Source organism: Pseudogymnoascus destructans (assembly GCF_001641265.1).
Source record: "Pseudogymnoascus destructans isolate 20631-21 unplaced genomic scaffold scaffold_1, whole genome shotgun sequence".
Taxonomy (NCBI): domain Eukaryota; kingdom Fungi; phylum Ascomycota; class Leotiomycetes; order Thelebolales; family Thelebolaceae; genus Pseudogymnoascus; species Pseudogymnoascus destructans.
In genome coordinates, this window is record NW_020167520.1 from 1,764,883 (window position 1) to 1,784,707 (window position 19,825).

The 19,825-nt window shown below is 46.2% G+C and overlaps 4 protein-coding genes across 4 annotated transcripts; 2 read left to right on the forward strand and 2 right to left on the reverse strand.

Annotated features, from left to right (window-relative positions):
* Positions 1-137: 137 nt before the first annotated feature.
* On the reverse strand, positions 138-1,783 carry VC83_00443 (uncharacterized protein; the record flags this gene model as incomplete). Its single annotated transcript, XM_024464136.1, has 2 exons — positions 138-439; positions 1,570-1,783. The coding sequence occupies 2 exons, from the start codon at positions 1,781-1,783 to the stop codon at positions 138-140; spliced, it is 516 nt and encodes a 171-aa protein (XP_024328666.1).
* Positions 1,784-7,052: 5,269 nt separating this feature from the next.
* On the reverse strand, positions 7,053-9,264 carry VC83_00444 (uncharacterized protein). The gene is made up of 5 exons (XM_024464137.1): positions 9,130-9,264; positions 8,799-9,057; positions 8,668-8,752; positions 8,398-8,617; positions 7,053-8,341 (listed from the first exon to the last, which is right to left on the reverse strand). The coding sequence occupies exons 1-5, from the start codon at positions 9,188-9,190 to the stop codon at positions 7,074-7,076; spliced, it is 1,893 nt and encodes a 630-aa protein (XP_024328669.1). The 5' UTR covers positions 9,191-9,264; the 3' UTR covers positions 7,053-7,073.
* Positions 9,265-9,806: 542 nt separating this feature from the next.
* Positions 9,807-12,092, forward strand: VC83_00445 (uncharacterized protein). The gene is made up of 3 exons (XM_024464138.1): positions 9,807-10,307; positions 10,376-10,498; positions 10,550-12,092. The coding sequence occupies exons 1-3, from the start codon at positions 10,247-10,249 to the stop codon at positions 12,049-12,051; spliced, it is 1,686 nt and encodes a 561-aa protein (XP_024328668.1). The 5' UTR covers positions 9,807-10,246; the 3' UTR covers positions 12,052-12,092.
* Positions 12,093-13,194: 1,102 nt separating this feature from the next.
* Positions 13,195-14,566, forward strand: VC83_00446 (uncharacterized protein). Its single transcript, XM_024464139.1, has 2 exons — positions 13,195-14,195; positions 14,243-14,566. Exons 1-2 carry the CDS (start codon positions 13,636-13,638, stop codon positions 14,325-14,327), a joined length of 645 nt encoding a protein of 214 aa, XP_024328671.1. The 5' UTR covers positions 13,195-13,635; the 3' UTR covers positions 14,328-14,566.
* Positions 14,567-19,825: the final 5,259 nt, after the last annotated feature.

Here is a 19,825-nt window from a genome sequence, read left to right on the forward strand (position 1 = left end):
AGGCATTGCGTTGCCAGCGCAGGCAGGAGAAGGACAGCCGTCGAATTATATCTCGCGTCGTTGATATCGACTTGAACAGACCAACCATATCCTCATTATAGTCCGAAATTAAAAGAAACTGGTATCACAATCGACGCCTACCCATCCAGTCTACACTTTCCACGGCCCATCCCCAAGCACCTTTTAACGCTTTCCCCCTCATCAAACCCGACGCCCTCTTCCCTCAGAATCAACAGTTTCTTCGACACATTCCCCCCCTCCGGCAACACCGTTTTCGCTCCATCCGCCTTCGCCCCCTTCGGCGTAGACCTACTCGCCATGCCCTGTGCCGTCCCATCCTTTGCCATCTTGAACGTCGTCCGCTTGATTACTTCCCCATCGTAGCCATTGATGTAGCCGCTACACGCAGCGGTGGCAAGGGACATCGGGCGCGAAGGGGCTATTGCGTAGTGCGTTGCCGACGGCGTGGGGCGAGGATTTCAGAGCGCGGGCGAGGGCACCATAGGTCGTGACACGGCCTTCGGGGATCTGGGTTAGAGGGTGTAGACGCGTTCTTGGAATTCTGTGACGGGCATTTTAGGTGGTCGTAGTGTTTCTTTGACAGGGTCGAATGTGGATATGCCACCTTGAGGGATGCTTAGAGGCTGAACTCGGCGTACGCCAGTTCCTTTCTAAATGCAAAGATATATCCCGAAAGTTATTTGCATTGACAGACAGAATGCCGCAATAAACGCGTCGATGAGGTATTCCGGGCTTTAGGTCCTCGGCGTTTGTGAGTTTCGATATTTGACGCGGTTCCAGCCAGTGATCAATAATCAATCGCCAGGCGGGAGTCAGTCAACAACCGCGCCCTTTCAAATACATGAAAAAAAATAGCAGCTTTCTCAATATATGTTTTATACGTTTTGTGTTGGTACGAAAGTCTTCAGTTTGTTATTCTGTAGAAATTTAAATAATTAGCCCAAATTTATCAGTTTCGTTGATACTTACAGTCAACTCCCGTTAAGTCGATACAATTGGTGACACGTGGTAAATATCGTAAAAGTGAAAATATCGTTAACGTTATATTGAAATGCCAAGTATTATGTAATCCACCTATCCAATGTCTCCTGAACCAAGCTGAATTGCCTCAATTTCGCCCTCCAAACGCTCTAATGCCCTGAGGTGATTGGCTTGGAGAGAATCCTGACACTCCGTATTGTAAGGACACAGGGCACCCAGCTCACAGTAATAGCATATGAGAGTGCGAGTCGGAGGCTAAACGGATGCTATCCTATAGGTCTACTACGAAGGATACAAAAAAGATGAAGGGGGAACCCCGTTGAGTCTGTTTCCTTAACTCCCGAAACGGGCCCGACTCGGTTATCCCAACCCTAGCCCTGAACCTTCCACCGCAACAGGTCTGCATCGGCCCTGAACCCTATACACTTACCGTCCCCCACTATAGTGTAACTCGCTATATGCTCCTCTACTGGTTCGAAACCCCACCGAGTCGGATTCCATGCTTGTAGTGACCGTAACAGTTCTGAGACAGGTTCTTCGAGTATCTAGGTACGGAGGCATCCTTACACGTATACTCAATCAGAACTTTAAGGGCATTGCGAGCATCAGAGGCTGAATAAACAGCCTCTTCAGTCTCAGGCTCCTCTTCTTGCTCATCATTTTGAGTAGGATCACTAAGATGCTCATCCAAAATCTCCTGTAGTATACCCTCCTCATCTGTTGTAACTTCTGTATTGTTGATTTGCTCGTCGATAGGATTTAAAAAGTTCGAAATAGCCATTGTGTAAGGACACAGGGCACCCAGCTCACGGTAATAGCATATGGGAGTGCGAGTCGGATGCTATACGGATGCTATCCTATAGGTCTACTACGAAGGATACAAAAAGGATGAAGAGAGGAACCCCCGTTGGGTCGATCTCCTTAAGTACCCGAAACGGGTCTGACTCGGCTAACCGGCCCTAACTCTCCCCACGTGACCGTAACCTGTCCGACTCCGATCCCTTCTGTCACTGAGGGCGGAGGCATCCTTACACTACCCCCCCTCTTAAGAGAGTGTTTTGTCCGCGAAACACGCTGTGAGAATCATTTCTGCAACAGAGTGGTATCCGTGAGAATAGCATTCTATGTTGGCGGGAAATCTGTTTGTAATTGCAACTGTAACAACCCTGTTTTATGTGCCGTGGCGGGAAGGTGCATTGTATGTCATGCTAGAGTTGTGCCGTATCGACTCCGTTTCAGGTGCAAAACCAGGGTTAGCTTTGTTCGCTCTGGGGTACATTCGTTGTGGTCCGAGTGGACTCCGAATCCCATCCGCGAAACGTTCGGGTTGAACTTTGCTTTGTTCGCTCTGGGGTACATTCCTGGTGGTCCGAGTGGACTCCGAATCGCAACCGCGAAGCGTCTGGGTTGAACTGTCCTAGGTATGAAAGGAGAAGTGGCTGCGCTAACCCGATTCGGAGTTCATTATTGTAAGCCAGAGTATGGGTACGTAGCCGCGCCCACTTCTTCTTGTTGTCTCCAACAACAACGCCAGTGACTACCCATCCGAGAACAGTAAGTAACCCCTTCTTGTGGATTGTAGGGTGGTGTGCTAATCAATTGGATAGAATATTTCCAATCCACAAGAATGAGTAGGTGATGGGAGCGCGTTGGCGCATGGTGTAATGGTGGGTGCACCAGATGTGAGAATCTAGCCACCCAAGGAAGGGATGATTTTACTGACAACACACTGTCTTAGGAAACAGAGCCAAAGGGTTGTAGCTTAGACTATTCCACAATGCAGCAATCAGGTGTGTGATGTATGTAGCATAAACAGATGTAGTAGAAGAGTTTGCAGCAATCGTTGAGTAGTATTGCTTCTGTTGTTGATGTGATAAGCCAAGATATGTATGTTGACTTGTAGGTTTGAGGAGGAGATTTCTAAGTTTGCTCTTGAGTTTGATAGCAAACTGAGTGCAACGAATGTCAGTATGACATGATCCCCCTTTTAAGGACATTTGTTGGCTGTCTGCTTGCCCTTTAGCCAGGTGGCTTTCTTAGAAAGAAATTCTAGAATGAGCTTAGATGCATTTTTTAGATTTCTCTTAGGCTCCCAAGTGTTGTCACTTGTAGGATAGCCTTTCCACTTAACGAGGAAGTAGTCCTGACCTCTAAGTGTCTTTTTGTCAAGGATAGACTCTACTTCATATTCTGGTTGATCCAAGATCAGAACAGGAGGTGGATGTAATGGTGGGTGCACCAGATATGAGAATCTAGCCACCCAAGGAAGGGATGAATTTACTAAGACAACACACTGTCTTAGGAAACAGAGCCAAAGGGTTGTAGCTTAGACTATTCCACAACGCAGCAATCAGGTGTATGATGTGGTGAAGTGGTTTAGACATGTTGCAACAAATGTTGAGTCTGAGAACTCAGGGGTAAGTCCGAGGTTAGCACCTCACTGACTTTTCAAAAATAGAGAATAACAAGATCAATGCTTGGAAGCTTGGAAAAGACGTAGAAGTATGTGCTAGTCGATTTACTGTATTGCCTGCTTGCCCTTTCTTAAGGAAAGGGCAATCCTATTTATGCCAAAGGAGTGTAGTTCTCTCATTTTCCATGACTTTCCATGACTAACCAGGCTTGGTAAATGTATTAGAAATCAAGTGCGACCCACAACTAGCTTGCTAATCATGTAGTGAACGTAAGAGAATCCCATAGAACCATCTCTTGGGTTCCTAGCCTATAGGAAGTGAAAAGGAGGTCCAAGGTCAGAGTACCTATAGACAAATTATGTCATAACTTAACCAATCTTGTGGGTAACTAAGGAGCGATGACGTGTAATGAATCATAGAGGGTTGTAGAAGCTTCTAGAGCTATCGTTCATGTTCCTAGGCCTCTAGTTGGTAGAGATATGCCATGTGGTAGTATTGGCCCACCCCCTTAAGGAGGAGATTTTCTTAATAACTTGTTCAATGAGTGTCCAAATGATATGCCGTGATGTATGTAGCATAAACAGATGTAGTAGAAGAGTTTGCAGCAATCGTTGAGTAGTATTGCTTCTGTTGTTGGTGTGATAAGCCAAGATATGTATGGTGACTTGTAGGTTTGAGGAGGAGATTTCTAAGTTTGCTCTTGAGTTTGATAGCAAACTGAGTGCAACGAATGTCAGTATGACACTGTGGACTCATTGGTTCCGTAGGTGTGAGCTCGTCGAAGGTTTCCTGTTCCGAGACGGTGAACGATTCCGCCTCCGACCCTTCGTCTGAGCTCTCGTCTTCTGGGGTGTTTTCGCCGTTTTTTCCCCAGTCCTGTTTGCTCACAAACATTGCGTTCAACTGTCCTGTCCAGGTGGCGTTAAGTTGCTTGCCGACTTTGCGTCCGCCGTTCCCTTTCTTTGGCTGTCTGCAGTCTCGGGCCATGTGGCCTGGCTTGTCGCAGTTAAAACAGAGTCGTTCCTTAACTTGTCTCTCCTTCTTTGGGTCACGGGGTCGTCCAGGTTTGAACGTGGCATCGAGTTCCATTGGGTCCGACCAACAGTTGTCTCGCGGGTGTTGATCCCGTCGTCTGCCCTCGTTTCCCCGGTAGGGGTAACTTTTCTTGGGCTTGTCATAGGTCCGACGTTCCTTCTGGAATTCGTATAGTCGATTGTCGATTCGGACCGTATGTTCGATTAGCGCTACCATGTCCGTTGGTTGTTGTTCCAAACGGGCAAGTTCCATACGTATATGGCTCTTCAGCCCACGTCGGTAGTGGCTTATGAGTGCGCTGGCGTCCCATCCTGTCTGATTGCCGTATCTCTGGAATTCTGTGGAGTACGTGAGGGCGCTGCCAGTCTGCTTAAGTGCAAACAGATGGTCTTCCGCGGTCTTAATCTCATCGATGTCTCCGAACATGCGTCGGATTTCCTTACAGAATCCTTTCCAGCTGCCAAACATAGTCTGCATAGTTGCCATGCTTCCATTGGTACTTTCATATTTGAAATAATCCTTGAGGAATGGTTCGACCCATCGCAGGGCTTCCCCCCTAAGGTAGGATGCAGTCCACAGGGCATAGCTCTCCTGGGTGGGAAACTTCTCGTCATTGAAGTGCTGGTACAGTTCGACCTGTAGCAAAAACACCTCAAGTTCCTTTCGGTTGCCGGAGTAAGTGTCGGGCAACTTGACGCGTAGAGTTTCCTTGAGTTCGTTGACGGTGGGTGCATCGGGCATCTCTTCATTCTCAGGCTTAGACCTCTGAGACGAAGTTGGCGTGGTGGGGGTTTTCCCCTTCGAACTGACGACAGACATGTTGCTTTGTGTATGAGCCAGTGCCTCGTAGAAGTGGTGCTCAAAGTGTAACGCTGACTTCTAAATGATAGAAGACACAGAGGTTCTCTTGCGTAAAGGTTTACTTATCAGAGGAGGCAGGGGATCAGACACAAAGGCTTCAAGTAACACGTTACTAGTATATAACAAATACTGTATTGAGTTGAGCACGAAGCTCCTATCTAAGGAAATACTATCTACTTATATAGTGGCGTCGTGCCTCATGGGTAATCTGGATAGTTGGCGGATAGCTAGATATTCAGAATAGTTCGTAGATAGCTCAACTATCCAATATCCACTAGTTTCTGCAACTATCCATTAGCCCCGTCACATGGCAGCCTACCCCGCTTCCCACTGTGACTCACACGTCACGTTACTAGGCCCTGGTCCTGTAACCATGACGTCACGTTACCATAGCCGTAACAACCAACTGTACGATGCTTTGTATGCTTATGAAAATGTTCCGTTGAAATCCAAGTTCATTTGTCGTCCATCCATTTTCACTTACTGTGAGAATCCAATCTTGTGGTATATCTTCATCATACCATGTTGAGAGATGGTTCTTCCCACTCATAATAATGAACGGTGGGATTGACCATCCTTGCATGTTAATCCCTTGAATTACTGTTGCCCACTCTCTGTTTCCAGGTTGAATTGCTTTAGGTCGATTCTGCCGTTCAGAGTTTGTAACAACCATTGCTGTTGTAATAATGCCCATTTGAAAACCCGTCTCATCAAAGTTGTAGATGTCTGCATCGGTAATTCCATACTTTGCAGTAGTGTTTTGTACAAGTGTAAACCATGCTTTTATGAGCTCTGCATCTTCACATAGAGCTCTCTTATAGTCGTATTTGCGATTAAACTTTGTTTTAAGCTCAACATGGCGTTTAACAAAGTTGAAGCCCAATTAACTCCAACCTTGCCCACACCTCGAGATGCGAGTAATTGATTGGCCATATCTTCAACAGCACGAAGCCTAGGCGAAAACCCCCGTGAATCTAGGTCGAGGATATGTTGAATAACAACTGATTCTTCCAAGCAAGTGAGTTTTTGAGTTTTTGGTGTAATGTCGCGTCGTGGGCGTATTCCCTTTAGGCGCCTCTCAAGTAGCTTAGGACAGACATTTGAGGCCTTTGCAGCTGCCCTAATGCTATTAAATTGGCGTAATCTAATAGCTTCGATAGCAATATATATTCTACCTTCAAGATTAGTTGATGGAATATCAACTTGTTGAGGCATCTTGCAGTACACATAAGGAGCGCGTTGTGTTCGTCGCGTGCGACACACTTGTATGCGACACTCGCTTGTGGAAAGACGTTATAGATCAATGGAATTATCACCAACTTCATCTTCATACATCAGAACACAGTTTTACAGCTAACCTAATTCAATTTAACTAACTACTTATAGATAGTAACCCTAGCTGCTACACTGTAGGAGCTGCTATCCTAATTAGGCAATTATGATGCCAAGCCTACTAGGGTTTATATTTCCTACTATGGCTAGTTTTATGGGGCTGCTACAAAATAGAGCAGCGTTACAGCAAATCTAAATTGCTCTAATACTCACGAATGACGAACACTTCCAGCACCCCATTGTAAAGTATCGGAAGGGAAATCTGCCTCCACACTACAACAATCCGCTGCCATACACCGAGGACACACACGGACGCCACTGTAGACAACAACACAACACGCTGCAGACACCGACACATAGCATTTAGGTAGGGGAACAACCAGGACCACTCTCTTAATATCCTAACTAATGATCAATGGAATGAATGGACTATAACTTTGTTGTTCGGTTTCCCTTCGCACCTTCCGAATTTGTGAGTCCCAACTCTGCGGCCAGGATCGCTGCGGCCTTTTCCCCAACCATGAGTGCGGTGTTGTTGGTGTTGGCAGCGACATTCTCGGGAATGATCGAGAGATCACAGAGCTTAAGGCATTCCACGCCATAAACGTTTAGATCCTTGTCTACGACACCGCCATCTTGCAAGGGCCGCATCGCACAGGTACCCAGCGAGTGCCAGGTGGTGTTTAAGTTCTCGCGGATGTGCTCCACGATGACTTTGTCATCTTCGGCCGAGTACTGGATGTTGGGCATTTTACAACGATCCTCCATGCTACGGTGTTTAGGCTGCGAGTCACCCTCAAAAGACACCAAAGCTGCAGTACTTCCGGCCGAGAATTTGGGATGTCCAATCTGTAGTTCACCACGGTAGGTGCTGAGCCGTCGAAAAATCTCTCGCTGGCGCTTATATGCCCAAACCTGAGCCTTAAGGTCAAGGTCATCTTTGTCACTGAGAAATCCGGTTTCAAAGGACGGAGGATCGTAAACCGATTCACCACTAATATGGATGGAGCCGCGAGAGTATGGGTAGGCTGTATAGCAACCGACGGTGGCGTATTGTCCAGCAGGAACAGAACTTGGGTCCCCTAAAAAGGCAGAAACAACGCCCATGAGCATTAAAGGTCTCGATGGTACGTCTTTGAAGTCTCTATCCCATGCTGCTTGGAACTCAGGCCCAAGTGCTACAATTTCGTCATCTCGCGGTCGTATCTTCGAAGAGACATCGACGGAATTCCAGCCTAGAATAGGATTCTTCTCTTTAACCGCAGCTTCTAAATCGAGCCTGCCCGATAGGAGCGCGTCCATGGTCTCATCTGGCGCGAGACTGGTCTTATATGGCAAAAGGGTAAGCTGGTGATCCTGGTAGTTTGCTCCCACGCCAGGGAGATCAGCGACGATGGGAATCCCAAGACTCCTAAGATTATTCTTCTCTCCAACGCCAGATCGTTCAAGGATCTGAGGGGTGCCCAATGCACCGGCAGCGATGACAACTGTTTTCTTAGCCGTAATGCGTGTGCGGGAATGTTTGCCGAGGCCGGTGAGAGGTTGATGAACCATATTAGGCTCAACCTCAAGACCTACTGCACGTTTGCCATCGAAGATGACGCGGCTGACCAGGGTTTCCGTGAGGACGTGAAGGTTTGGGTAGTCTCCATGTTCTAGCAAGTCATGGATGTACCCGTGTGCAGAATCTTGCCGTTCTGAAGCGTGTTAGCCCTTAATCCACAAGCGAAGCTTTCCATAATGGGTGATATACTTCCGTCTGGGCTAACATAACGCTGCCAGCTGGAGAACCCATTATTTTGTTGGAGATCCTGAAGGTCGACTATCTCTGGCCAACCTTGTGTCGAGGCAACTTCGATAAACTCTCTCTCTGCACGAGTTGCTCGATGAGTTCCGCTTGATACATGGATGGGACCATCGTAGCCATGAAGATTTCGATCAATGATAGGATCATCCGAATGAAATGTCTCGAGCTATCATATATTAGGTCGGATTTCTAAACTATTCTCTGATGGGTGCCCACCTTCTTCAATAATGGCAGCAGGTCCTGTTGCGTCCAGCCCTCGGTTTTGAAGCTATCAAAATCAACGCCCTGGGCCCTCGTGTACCTATACCAGTGAGAGAAGTTAAGATTCATAAGACGAGGAGGATTACATCATAAAGTTTATAGATGATCCACCGCCAAGTATGCCTCCGGAGGGTACAATGGGCTCCCTGCCAGCTAAGGCATCGCTTTTGTTTCCTTTGTAAAAGATCGCGGTCTTGCTGTCTGGTGCGATATGATTAAGGAAGAGTGCCGGACAATTCACGGTAGGGTCATTGTGATTGTTTTTGCCACCCTCAACTAGTAAAATAGACAGCGAGGGGTCGAGTTTAGCAAGACGCCCAGCAACGACACAAGCAGCAGTCCCCCCTGGATATAGGCCGGGACGATGAGAATCAATTTAAATCGATGATAAAATATGATGGATATTGACCGACGTACCTCCAGCAATGAGGATATCTACCTCTGTTATGTGGTCCGCAACATTGTTAGAGATAGTCATAGTATATAATATGGTTTTGTTACCACACTTGTGAGAATAGAGTAAATAGGGGATGTAAAAGTGTGTATGGTAGTACTGTCACACATTTATTCTGTGGGGGGGCGCCGGACACATACTTTTTATCACTGCCATCCATTTCGTCGACCATCGAGTGCGACCCTATCTCCCGCATCCAGATTGCACTTTTCATGTGGGCAAAAGATCACAAGGTTGATCTACGACAAGATTGCTGTTGGAGGGAGGAAGCTCCGGTGGGGGAGGCCTTATGGAGCCAGCGAATAGACCGAAGGTTTCTCCGGCGCATAGTCCGACTCGCGGATTGGCTCGGAAGCTCCGGTGGTGTAGGCCTTATGCAAGCACCGAATTCCATCACAGCTGAAGCTGAAGAGCCCTCAATTTGTCAGGGTTTCGGGGCTTTTGCCGAGGTCTATCTACGACAAGATTGCTGTTGGAGCCACCGAATAGACCGAAGGTTTCTCCGGCGCATAGTCCGACTCGCGGATTGGCTCGGAAGCACCACCGGAGCTTCCGAGCCAATCCGTACCGAGTAGGCTCGTAGGATAGTGTAAAAAATCCAATCAATCTATATATTGTGCATTTTGTATTTACTGCGAGGCTTCTGTTCCGGTGCGCCAAGAGACTGATTACGGTGATGAAGGATTTACATACTCTCAGCGGCGGTGTTTAAGTGGGGCTGGATGCTATTTGTGCGAGTCGCGCATGATAGTCGCTGGAACTCCCCCTCGTCAGTCCGTCAACCAGCAATTCATTTAGTGACCAGTGCGATATTCAATACACGGAATGTACGATGTCGCACTCATGCCCTCAGGCGAACTGGCGTTAAATAATGAGAGGGGTTTGTCGGGGCGTGAGTTATGTGGGAGCATAGTCGCTCAAGTCGATTGTCTCTAATGCGACAAGAGTGTGGCAGTAAATTAGTTCTACATAAACTAGGTGGTCGTGCTACCCAGTAAAATAATAGAGCTCCTCAAACAGTTCATTAATCGAGGTTTAATTTTCGTATCTCTCCCTACCAGTATTCTGTTCATCATCATCATGGCTACCTCACGCAATCAGAACAGAACGCCCCTCCTAATTATTGGTGCTGGAGTTTCAGGTACGCGAGAAACTACGATATGTACAAGAGATGGCTGTTATACAGATGGGCTAATAACGCACTCCTAGGCATTTGTACCGCCATCGACATGATAAGGAGGAACAAGAGTCGAGATTTTATCATCGTCGAGAAAGGCAGCCAAATTGGGGGGACTTGGAACGATAACAGATACCCGGGATGCTGCTGTGACAGTAAGCATACGCTCCCATATTAAGGATTGTAGCTTTTCTAACTTACTCTAGTATGGAGTCATCTATACTCTTATTCATTTGATCCAAATCCTGCATGGACCCGAGAATACCCAACACAGGAGGAGATCCTGGCATATCTGATCCGGGTGGCTAATTCATGGGGCCTCTATAAGCATATTCGTTTCAATACGGTTGTGGAAGAAGCGACCTGGAATGAATCTTTCAAGCAATGGTCGACCATTGTTCGCACTACAAGTGAGAAGGAGGCCGAATATTCCCCGTCCTACACCATCACAAGTGACTTTCTTGTGTCGGCAGTGGGTCAACTTAATGTGCCTGCTTATCCAAGCATCAATGGCCTTGATCTTTTCCAAGGAAAAACCATGCATTCGGCGCGGTGGGACCGGTCGTTTGATTTAAAGGACAAGAGAATTGCGGTCATCGGCAACGGTGCCACAGCGGCACAAATCATACCAGAAATTGCTGAGACCGCCAAGAATGTCACAGTTTACCAAAGAACCCCAAACTGGGTGATTCCTCGAGGAGATAAGCCGATCAGCAAGACGATGCGATGGACGTACCAATATATCCCAACAATTCGAAAACGTTATCGTGCTGGTCTCATGGATTCTCGTGAGAGCTTCTACGATGCAGCTGCCAATGAATACTCGGCCATGAATTCCATCTTCAAAAAGCTGTCACTTGACATGTTGGACCGACAGATACCAGGGAATGCTACATTGAGGAAACAATTAACACCCGACTATCCGCCTGGTTGCAAGAGGGTTATCATCTCAGATGATTACTTCCCAGCTATAAGCAGGGCTAATGTTAGACTTGAGACGAGGTCCATTGACGAAGTATGCCCTACAGGTGTTAAGGCTGGTGGCGAGACCGAGGACTTCGACTTGATAGTCCTCGCGACAGGTTTCCGAACAGTCGATTTCATGTATCCCATCAAAATCACCGGTCTCAATGGACGATCTATTGAAGATATTTGGAAGGATGGAGCAATGGCTTACCTGGGGATCGCGGTGGAAGGGCTTCCCAACTTTGGGATGCTTTACGGCCCCAACACGAATCTAGGCCACAATTCCATCATCCTTATGATAGAAGCGCAATCTCGCTATATCAACACTTTAATTTCAGCAACCATGAAGGCACGCGCCAGTGGTGGCACTCTTTCGATCGCCCCTGCCCCACAACGTATCAAAAGCTATAACGTCGAAATCCAAAAGCGACTGCAGAACAGCACCTTTGCTAACTCAAGCTGTAAGAGCTGGTATAAGACGGCTGATGGACTGGTCACGAACAATTGGTGCGGAACTGTTGTTGAATATCAGGAACGGACATCGGTGGTTGATTGGGATGACTTTGTTTTGTCTGGGAGTGGCAAAAAGCAACTTCAGTCCCAGGGCCCAGCGTACATTGGCCGGATAATCGAAGAGACCCATCAGACCTCGAGCCTCACGTCGATGGGGTGGGTGCTCGCTGCCGGTGCAATCGTTGTGGGTGTGATATATACCAAGATAGGGCGTTTAAGTTTCTTGTAAAATTTCAAATTGCGAATACAAATACTTTTGTCACATTGAACACTTTGAGGTGCAAAAGAACCTGTGAATGTACGACGCTTGAACGACCCTGGCTTGCGCAAATATATTGACGGAATCATATATAGAACACGTCTATTGATCTTGCCACAGTAAGCTAACTGAAGAAGCATTGGTGTTGTTTTTGTTTTCCTTCCGAAGAAGTAGGAGAGATATGATGCCACCGGGAGCTTCATGGTGGAGTCGAACCACTATTCCATCGCTCTCCTATTTTTGTGTTTCGGGTCATAAGTGGCCCCCTGTAGTATGGGTAGGGAGCGTCTGTATGATTCCATTATAATTCAATCATAAGTAGACTGTAGGATTATTGTATTTCGAGCGGTAGGTCCCATTGTCCATCAGAGGGGCTCTGGGTTGGAGCGTATAGGTCTATTGCTAGCGTAGGGGGAGGGGGGGTGGGTGCTATAGGATTGACGGGTGGAAGTGAGAGGAGGCATTGAGGTCCTTTTAAGGATTCGGATTGCCCGGGGGTTCTCCTTCCTGTCTTTTCAAAAGCGGTTTCGTTGTATAAAGCATTGCGGTATATTTCCTTGGTGCTTAATACTCGTTCTGATAAAATGCGTTGGAGGATCATGGCTCGGAAGGAAAGGCGTGCTCTGTCAACCGTCCATAAGTAGATCGGCTTCTCGAAGGAGTGAGAGAGGTACGCCTTCCAGAGACACCATATGGCGGTTCTGCCAATGGATTGCCACTGGCGGCGGGCGATTCTATCATGGGAAGGACCGAATGCCATGAGCGCTTTGAGCTCGTTCATAGAGTGCGGTATAAGAGCTGGTTGTTCTGATACTTGGTGCCATATTGTAGAAACGTCTTGCCAGACTGCTTCTGCGACGGAGCATGACAACCAGATGTGGTCAGCAGTGAAGTCGCAGTTGTGTATGGGGCAGAGCTGAAGGTTTACTGGGAGCCAGTCGAGGGATTTCCCAGTCTGGATTTTATTGTGTAGAAGGCGCCATAGGAGGTCGCCTGCCTTATTATAGCTATGGTCGTTGCGGACCGACTTCCATAGTGTGGTAGAGGAGTAGGAGATGCCGGTTGTGTGTTTTAGTAAGCTAACTGATGCGTACCCGTCAAAACAAGGTATTTGCCGTATATAGCGAACCAGAGTACGAGTACCGAAAAACCCCATCGCACCGACTTCAAAAGGTTCAATGAAACAACGAGTAACTCGTGATGATTCCGTGCCTTCATCTTAGCTACCGCACCTTTTTACCTCTATTTGCTCTGTTTAAGCTGGCTGTATATTTCACAATAAGCGGATTATGGACTTTGGATTTTTACGATACCTCAGTAGTATATATTAGCGGGATGTTTCTTGCATCTCATTCCACTCCAACCTCCACTTCCTATCCCGCTCTTCCGTCACCACTCTACAGCATTTATTCTATAGAGTTATCCTCAAGACGGATGCAATCCTTTGCTAAAAGCAGGCACCAAATCCACCTCACCTTTCCCATCAACGCCTAGCGCATGCTCGCTCCCGCCTACGCATTATAAATTCCGTCAAAGCGAAGCACTATACTCGACATGCCCGAAGCACAACAAGTCCCTCAAGCATTCCCCCTCGAGGGTTGGTCGCTGGAGTCTACTTCAAGAGAAGATATCATCCGAGCCTTGGAAGATGCGCCAAAAATCTATAGTAAATCCTATACACAAATCGCTCGCATTTCCAGCTCCGTCGTGGTAAAGTATGGCTCTGAGGTTCATCTTTGGGAGGCGAGGACGATGGCATTTGTTGCGAAAATACCACATGTGCGATTGCCAAAGGCCTTTGATGCTTGGGAAACGAATGCAGCCCCGTTACAGGAGGAGTCAACCACGACTTATATTGTGATGGAATATGTCCAGGGTGATCTGGTCTCGGACGTGTGGCCCGGACTCAGTTCAGAGCGCCGCCTCAGCATACATCAGCAGATCTACGAGATGATCCGAGAACTTCAGCGCACAAAATTGGCCGTTCCCGGCCCTATTGGCGGTGGAGTCTCAAACGGCACGTACTTCACCGATTATGGCGCCGGCCCGTTTCTCTCGCGGGAAGAATTGGAGTGGTTCAATGAGCGCCTTCTCGTAAACCTTCTGGAAAATTGGTAAGGTCACGTCTCGTATTGCCCAGTAGAATGCTGATTTCCTCTAGCCTTCATAGATCAACCCGGCTCCTGCACTTATGGAGATGTATATTAAAAGCAAGGTTTATATATCTCATGGAAAGGGAACTATGATTACGAGCAGAGCCAGTTCTGATACAGCACATTGTTATTCTCCATCCATTATTGTTCTCACTATACAACAGAGCCGACCTTGGACAATGGCAATGTCAACTTGCAGATGGCACCTAAAGAGTAGATCCTGTAGTTAGTTTGAGTGAAGAATATTATCAACAGGATAATCGTGACGATTCAACTGATAGCAACGCAACGTAACTGAACAGATAGACATACTAAACGTTCCAAGAAACCAACTTGGCTCTGTTAGCACTTGGAGTATACTCGGTGTTCCACCCACTCGCTTCGCTCGTAGGTGGCGACAGCAAGTTGTGCGTGCGAGCAAGATGTGCGTACACCGCTATTTTGATATATAGAGAAAATAATAGTATTCTTCACAACGTAGTATCTACAATGCCTCAAAATAACGATCCTCTATGATTGCTCGCCTTAATGAGGCCCAACAGTTCTTCTTAAAACAACCAAGTACATATACAATTGCTTGGGTTGCAAATAAATTCAATGTCAACCGCGAGACACTCCGATGTCGTATTACGAGTACTACGTCTCCTCAATTACCCCACGGAGGTAGCAATCGAGTCTTATCTCAATCTCAAGAGACTGCGGTCTGTCAATTCATATACGACCAACTTGAGCGCGGGGTCCCTGCCAACCGATCTATGATACTACGGGCAAACCATACAATACCATCACAACGGTGGCTACAACGCTTTCTAAAAGCACACCCCGAATTTCATACAATTCACACGAAGACGTTAAATACACATCGGAAGCAAGCACAAAAGAAAGAGGTGTTTGAGGAATTCTTTCTCACATATAACGCCCTTATTACAAAACATAACATTAAGCCATATAATTTATGGAATGTTGAGAGAGGCTATATGATTGGGTGTTATAAGTCTACAGCTGTTATTGTACCAATCGGTGTAAAGCAGTGGACTGTTGATAATCCTGAGAATCGGCTCTCTGTTACTGTAATTGAGGCAGTAAATGCAAGTGGTGCTGCACTTGCAGAAGCTATCATTATCCCTGGCAAACTTCATATGGATTCATGTTACAATGATGACCTTGAGCCAAATGCTCCCATTTTAAACAACGACATTGCAATCCAATACCTTATGCATTTTATCCAACTATCTGCAGAGCATATGGCACCAGATGATACTCGCCTCTTATTACTTGATGGCCATGACTCTCATAAAACAGACACTTTCTTACATTAGCAGAAGAGCATAACACTGTTATTTGCTGCCTTCCTGCTCATACAACACATCTATTACAACCTCTTGATGTAGCAGTTTTTAAGCAGTGCAAACACTTTCATCAAAAGGCACTTGATCAAGCAGTACGTAGCTACGACTATGAGTATAAGCTACGTACGTTCCTTTCAGACCTCCCGCAAATCTGACGGCAATCTCTAACTGTCCGTACAATTGAATCTGGTTGGAGAAATGCAGGACTATATCCATATAATCCTCCACTTGTAATTGACAAGATACAAGAGACTCGGAATCAAACACCTGATTATGAGCCATTTGCTTCATATAATATTATCTCAACACCGAAAACAACTATGCAAAGTGTGCAAACAGTTAAACATTGGCAGAAGAGAGCAGAGGAAGCTTTCTCATCACCTTCAAGAGAAGGGTTTCAAGCATTTGCACGTGGAACTACAGTTGTTCTACACCGGGCAGAGCTCTATAAGACTGAGCTAGATATTATGACTTTACATGCAGTAGAGCAAAAGGCAGCAAAGGCAAGGGCACAGAAATCACTACAGAAAGGAGGGCAGTTATATGCATCAGATGCACGGAAAATGCGGGAAGAGAAGGAAGCAAAGTTGCAAGCAAAAGCAGACGCAAGAGCAGCAAGGGAATTGGACCAAGTAGTAAAGCAGCTACAAGCGCAAGCACGTAAAATTAAAATTGAAGAGCATAAGGTTGAGAGGAAGCGGGTAGCAGAGCGGTAGTAGCGATAGTGGCTGTAGCGATAGTGATAGTAGTTCTATTGATTTTATGTTTTAATTATATAGTTATATAGTTGCTATATAAGGCGTCTTTTTCTTCGTTTTATGTGTCGCACATCTTGCTGTCGCACACACAACTTGCTGTTGCCACCTACGAGCGAAGCGAGTGGGTGGAACACTGTTGGGAATAGAACGTGGGCTATGGGCTACGGTGGCCATTTGGCCCTGGAAATCAGTTTTCCAGCATTCTGACCGCCTGGTTCCCGGATTGGCTCACAGGTTCGGTGGTGGTGCATAACCGTATGCAGCCAGAATCCTATCACAAATTGGGCGCCAACGCCCTTCTTGTTAGGGTCTTGGGCTTGCCCACGAAGCCTACAAATATATACGTAGGCCCATTAGATAGCGTAATTAATTCAATTTGATTGATTTACTATACATACTGCCCTTGATTGTGATACTCGCTGGCGCTGCCCCGAAGTGAGCATTTCGGGTACCAGAGAACCCTTATAATTTGGGTGTGATCCCCGGTCACCGTAATACACTCCAACAAACACCGAGTACTGTGATGGCAAATCACATAGTAGGGTACATCCAAAAGGATTGGTTTCTTTGCTGCGCGGCACCAATGTTGGTAGCCCTAATAGGGCGATATTAGATGCTTTTTGTTCGATGCGGACAATCCTGTAACGCTGACTTCTAAATGATAGAAGACACAGAGGTTCTCTTGCGTAAATGTTTACTTATCAGAGGAGGCAGGGGATCAGACACAAAGGCTTCAAGTAACACGTTACTAGTATATAACAAATACTGTATTGAGTTGAGCACGAAGCTCCTATCTAAGGAAATACTATCTACTTATATAGTGGCGTCGTGCCTCATGGGTAATCTGGATAGTTGGCGGATAGCTAGATATTCAGAATAGTTCGTGGATAGCTCAACTATCCAATATCCACTAGTTTCTGCAACTATCCATTAGCCCCGTCACATGGCAGCCTACCCCGCTTCCCACTGTGACTCACACGTCACGTTACTAGGCCCTGGCCCTGTAACATGACATCATGTTACTATAGCCGTAACAAATCCATCCCAATGCCAAGCTAACTGAACGCTACTGAGTCATCGATCGAGAGCAAATAGTCAACCGCCAATTGATTGTTCTGCATTTAAGATTGGAGAGCTCCTTCTATTGGCTTATATAACCAAAGTTTCTCCTACAAACTCCAGGATTGCCCCGTCCCTGATTGGAAAGAGGACATTTCAGAGCTCGCGAGCCAGCTTTTTGAGGTTCTTGAATCTTGGGGCGAATTCCACGATGATGCCCTCAAAACCGTTTTTATCCATATGGCCAAGTTTCGTATCGGTAATCTCTGCATACGTCCCTGTATACCATCGCCGCAGTCTACTTGTTGCCAAAGGCGTTGTCCTCTTCCTTGCCTGCCTGTCATCCATTTCAACATGACCATAACTGTCATACTGACATTCGTTGCACTCAGTTTGCTATCAAACTCAAGAGCAAACTTGGAAATCTCCTCCTCAAACCTACAAGTCACTATACATATTTTGGCTTATCACACCAACAACAAGAGCAATACTACTCAACGATTGCTACAACCATCTATGATTCATTACACGTCATCGCTCCTTAGTTACTGGGCCGATATTACCACATAGCATATCTCTACAACCCTCTATGATTCATTACATGACATCACTCATACTACCACATGACATATCTCTACCAACTAGAGGCCTAGGAGCATGAACGATAGCTCTAAAAGCTCCTACGAACCTCTATGATTCATTACATGTCATCGCTCTTTAGTTACCCACAAGATTGGTTAAGTTATGACATAATTTGTCTGTGACATAATTTGTCTATGACATAATTTGTCTATAGGGGTACTCTGACCTTGGACCTCCTTTTACTTCCTATAGGCTACGAACCTAAGAGATGGTTCTATGGGATTCTCTTACGTCGACTACAGTTACCAAGCCTGGTAAGTCATGGAAAGTCTTGGAAAATGAGAGAACTACATTCCTTTAGCATAAATAGGATTGCCCTTTCCTTAAAAAAGGGCAAGCAGACAATACAGTAAATCGACTATCACATACTTTCACGTCTTTTCCAAGCTTCCAAGCATTGATCTTGTTACTCCTTGTTTCTGAAAAGTCAGTGAGGTGTTAACCTCTGACTTACCCCTGAGTTCCCAGACTCAACATTTGTTGCAACTTGTCTGAACCACTTCACTACATCACACACCTGATTGCTGCGTTGTGGGATAGTCTAAGCTACGACCCTTTGGCTCTGTTTTCTAAGACAGTGTGTTGTCTTAGTAAATTCATCCCTTCCTTGGGTGGCTAGATTCTCACATCTGGTGCACCCACCATTACATATCTGAAGACCTCATCTTGACACACCAGTTACCTATAATTCCCAAATGCACTCCAGAGTTGCTCCGAGTCATTGATGGAACTCCTATCAGTTCAGGTTCCATTACCTGCAACACCCCAGTACTCAAACTTGAGATTCCCCTAGGAAAATCAACATTTTCAGACACCATCTCTTTAGATGTTATACCGATGAAGTACCCAGTCATCCTAGGTCTTCCATGGCTTCAAAGACATGATCCAACTATCAATTGGAAGCATTTATCACTTGGGTTTAGCTCAAATCCTGAGCTCAATACTGAAAAAACCCTTCAAGCCTCAGTTACCCCTATTCAGGTCCAAGACTCAAACTTGTCCCAGATCAAGGATTTTGACCAAACTATGGACGATATATCATCTCTGATATGGGTTAAACCTTTCCAACCTGTCCTGGAGATAGCAGCTACTTCAGATTTGGAGAAATCATCTCAGGAGGTCATTTTGCCTTTAGCATACCAAGACTACCAACATCTTTTTGACAAGGCAAAGGCATCAATTCTGCCAAAGCACCAGCCTTATGACCATGAGATACCACTCGCAGAAGGCTCAATGCCTCCCTACGGCCCTATCTACTCTCTATCTGAATTAGAGCTGAAAACTCTCAGAGAATACCTAGATGAGAACCTTAGTTTCGCATTCGACAGTCGATTCCAGGCCCTTGATCAAGGCATTATTGCCTCCCTTAAAGCTCATTATCGTCGACAATGGCTTGCGTTCATGCTAAACGCCTTCGACAACAATGAAGATCCTCTTAAAACTATTAACTTACACCTTGCCCTTCGCTGGATCATCCGATCGTGGTATCACGATGTCTCAAATACGACTATCTACAACTGCTTCCGCAAAAGCACAATCATCAAAAACCTGATCCAACTTCCTCTTGAGCACATTCCGCCTCTTACTGACCTTTACAACGAAGTACAACAGCACGACCGAATTCACGATGCGATGGACCTTTCAAACTTTCTAAACCTAGCGGAGGAGATAATACAAGAGGGTATACAAGATAGCGAGGGGGATATATGTCATTGAACAATATATCCAGTCTCCTAATGAAGGTTAAGATGATGACGATGGGGAGGAGCTTAGACTGCCGGTG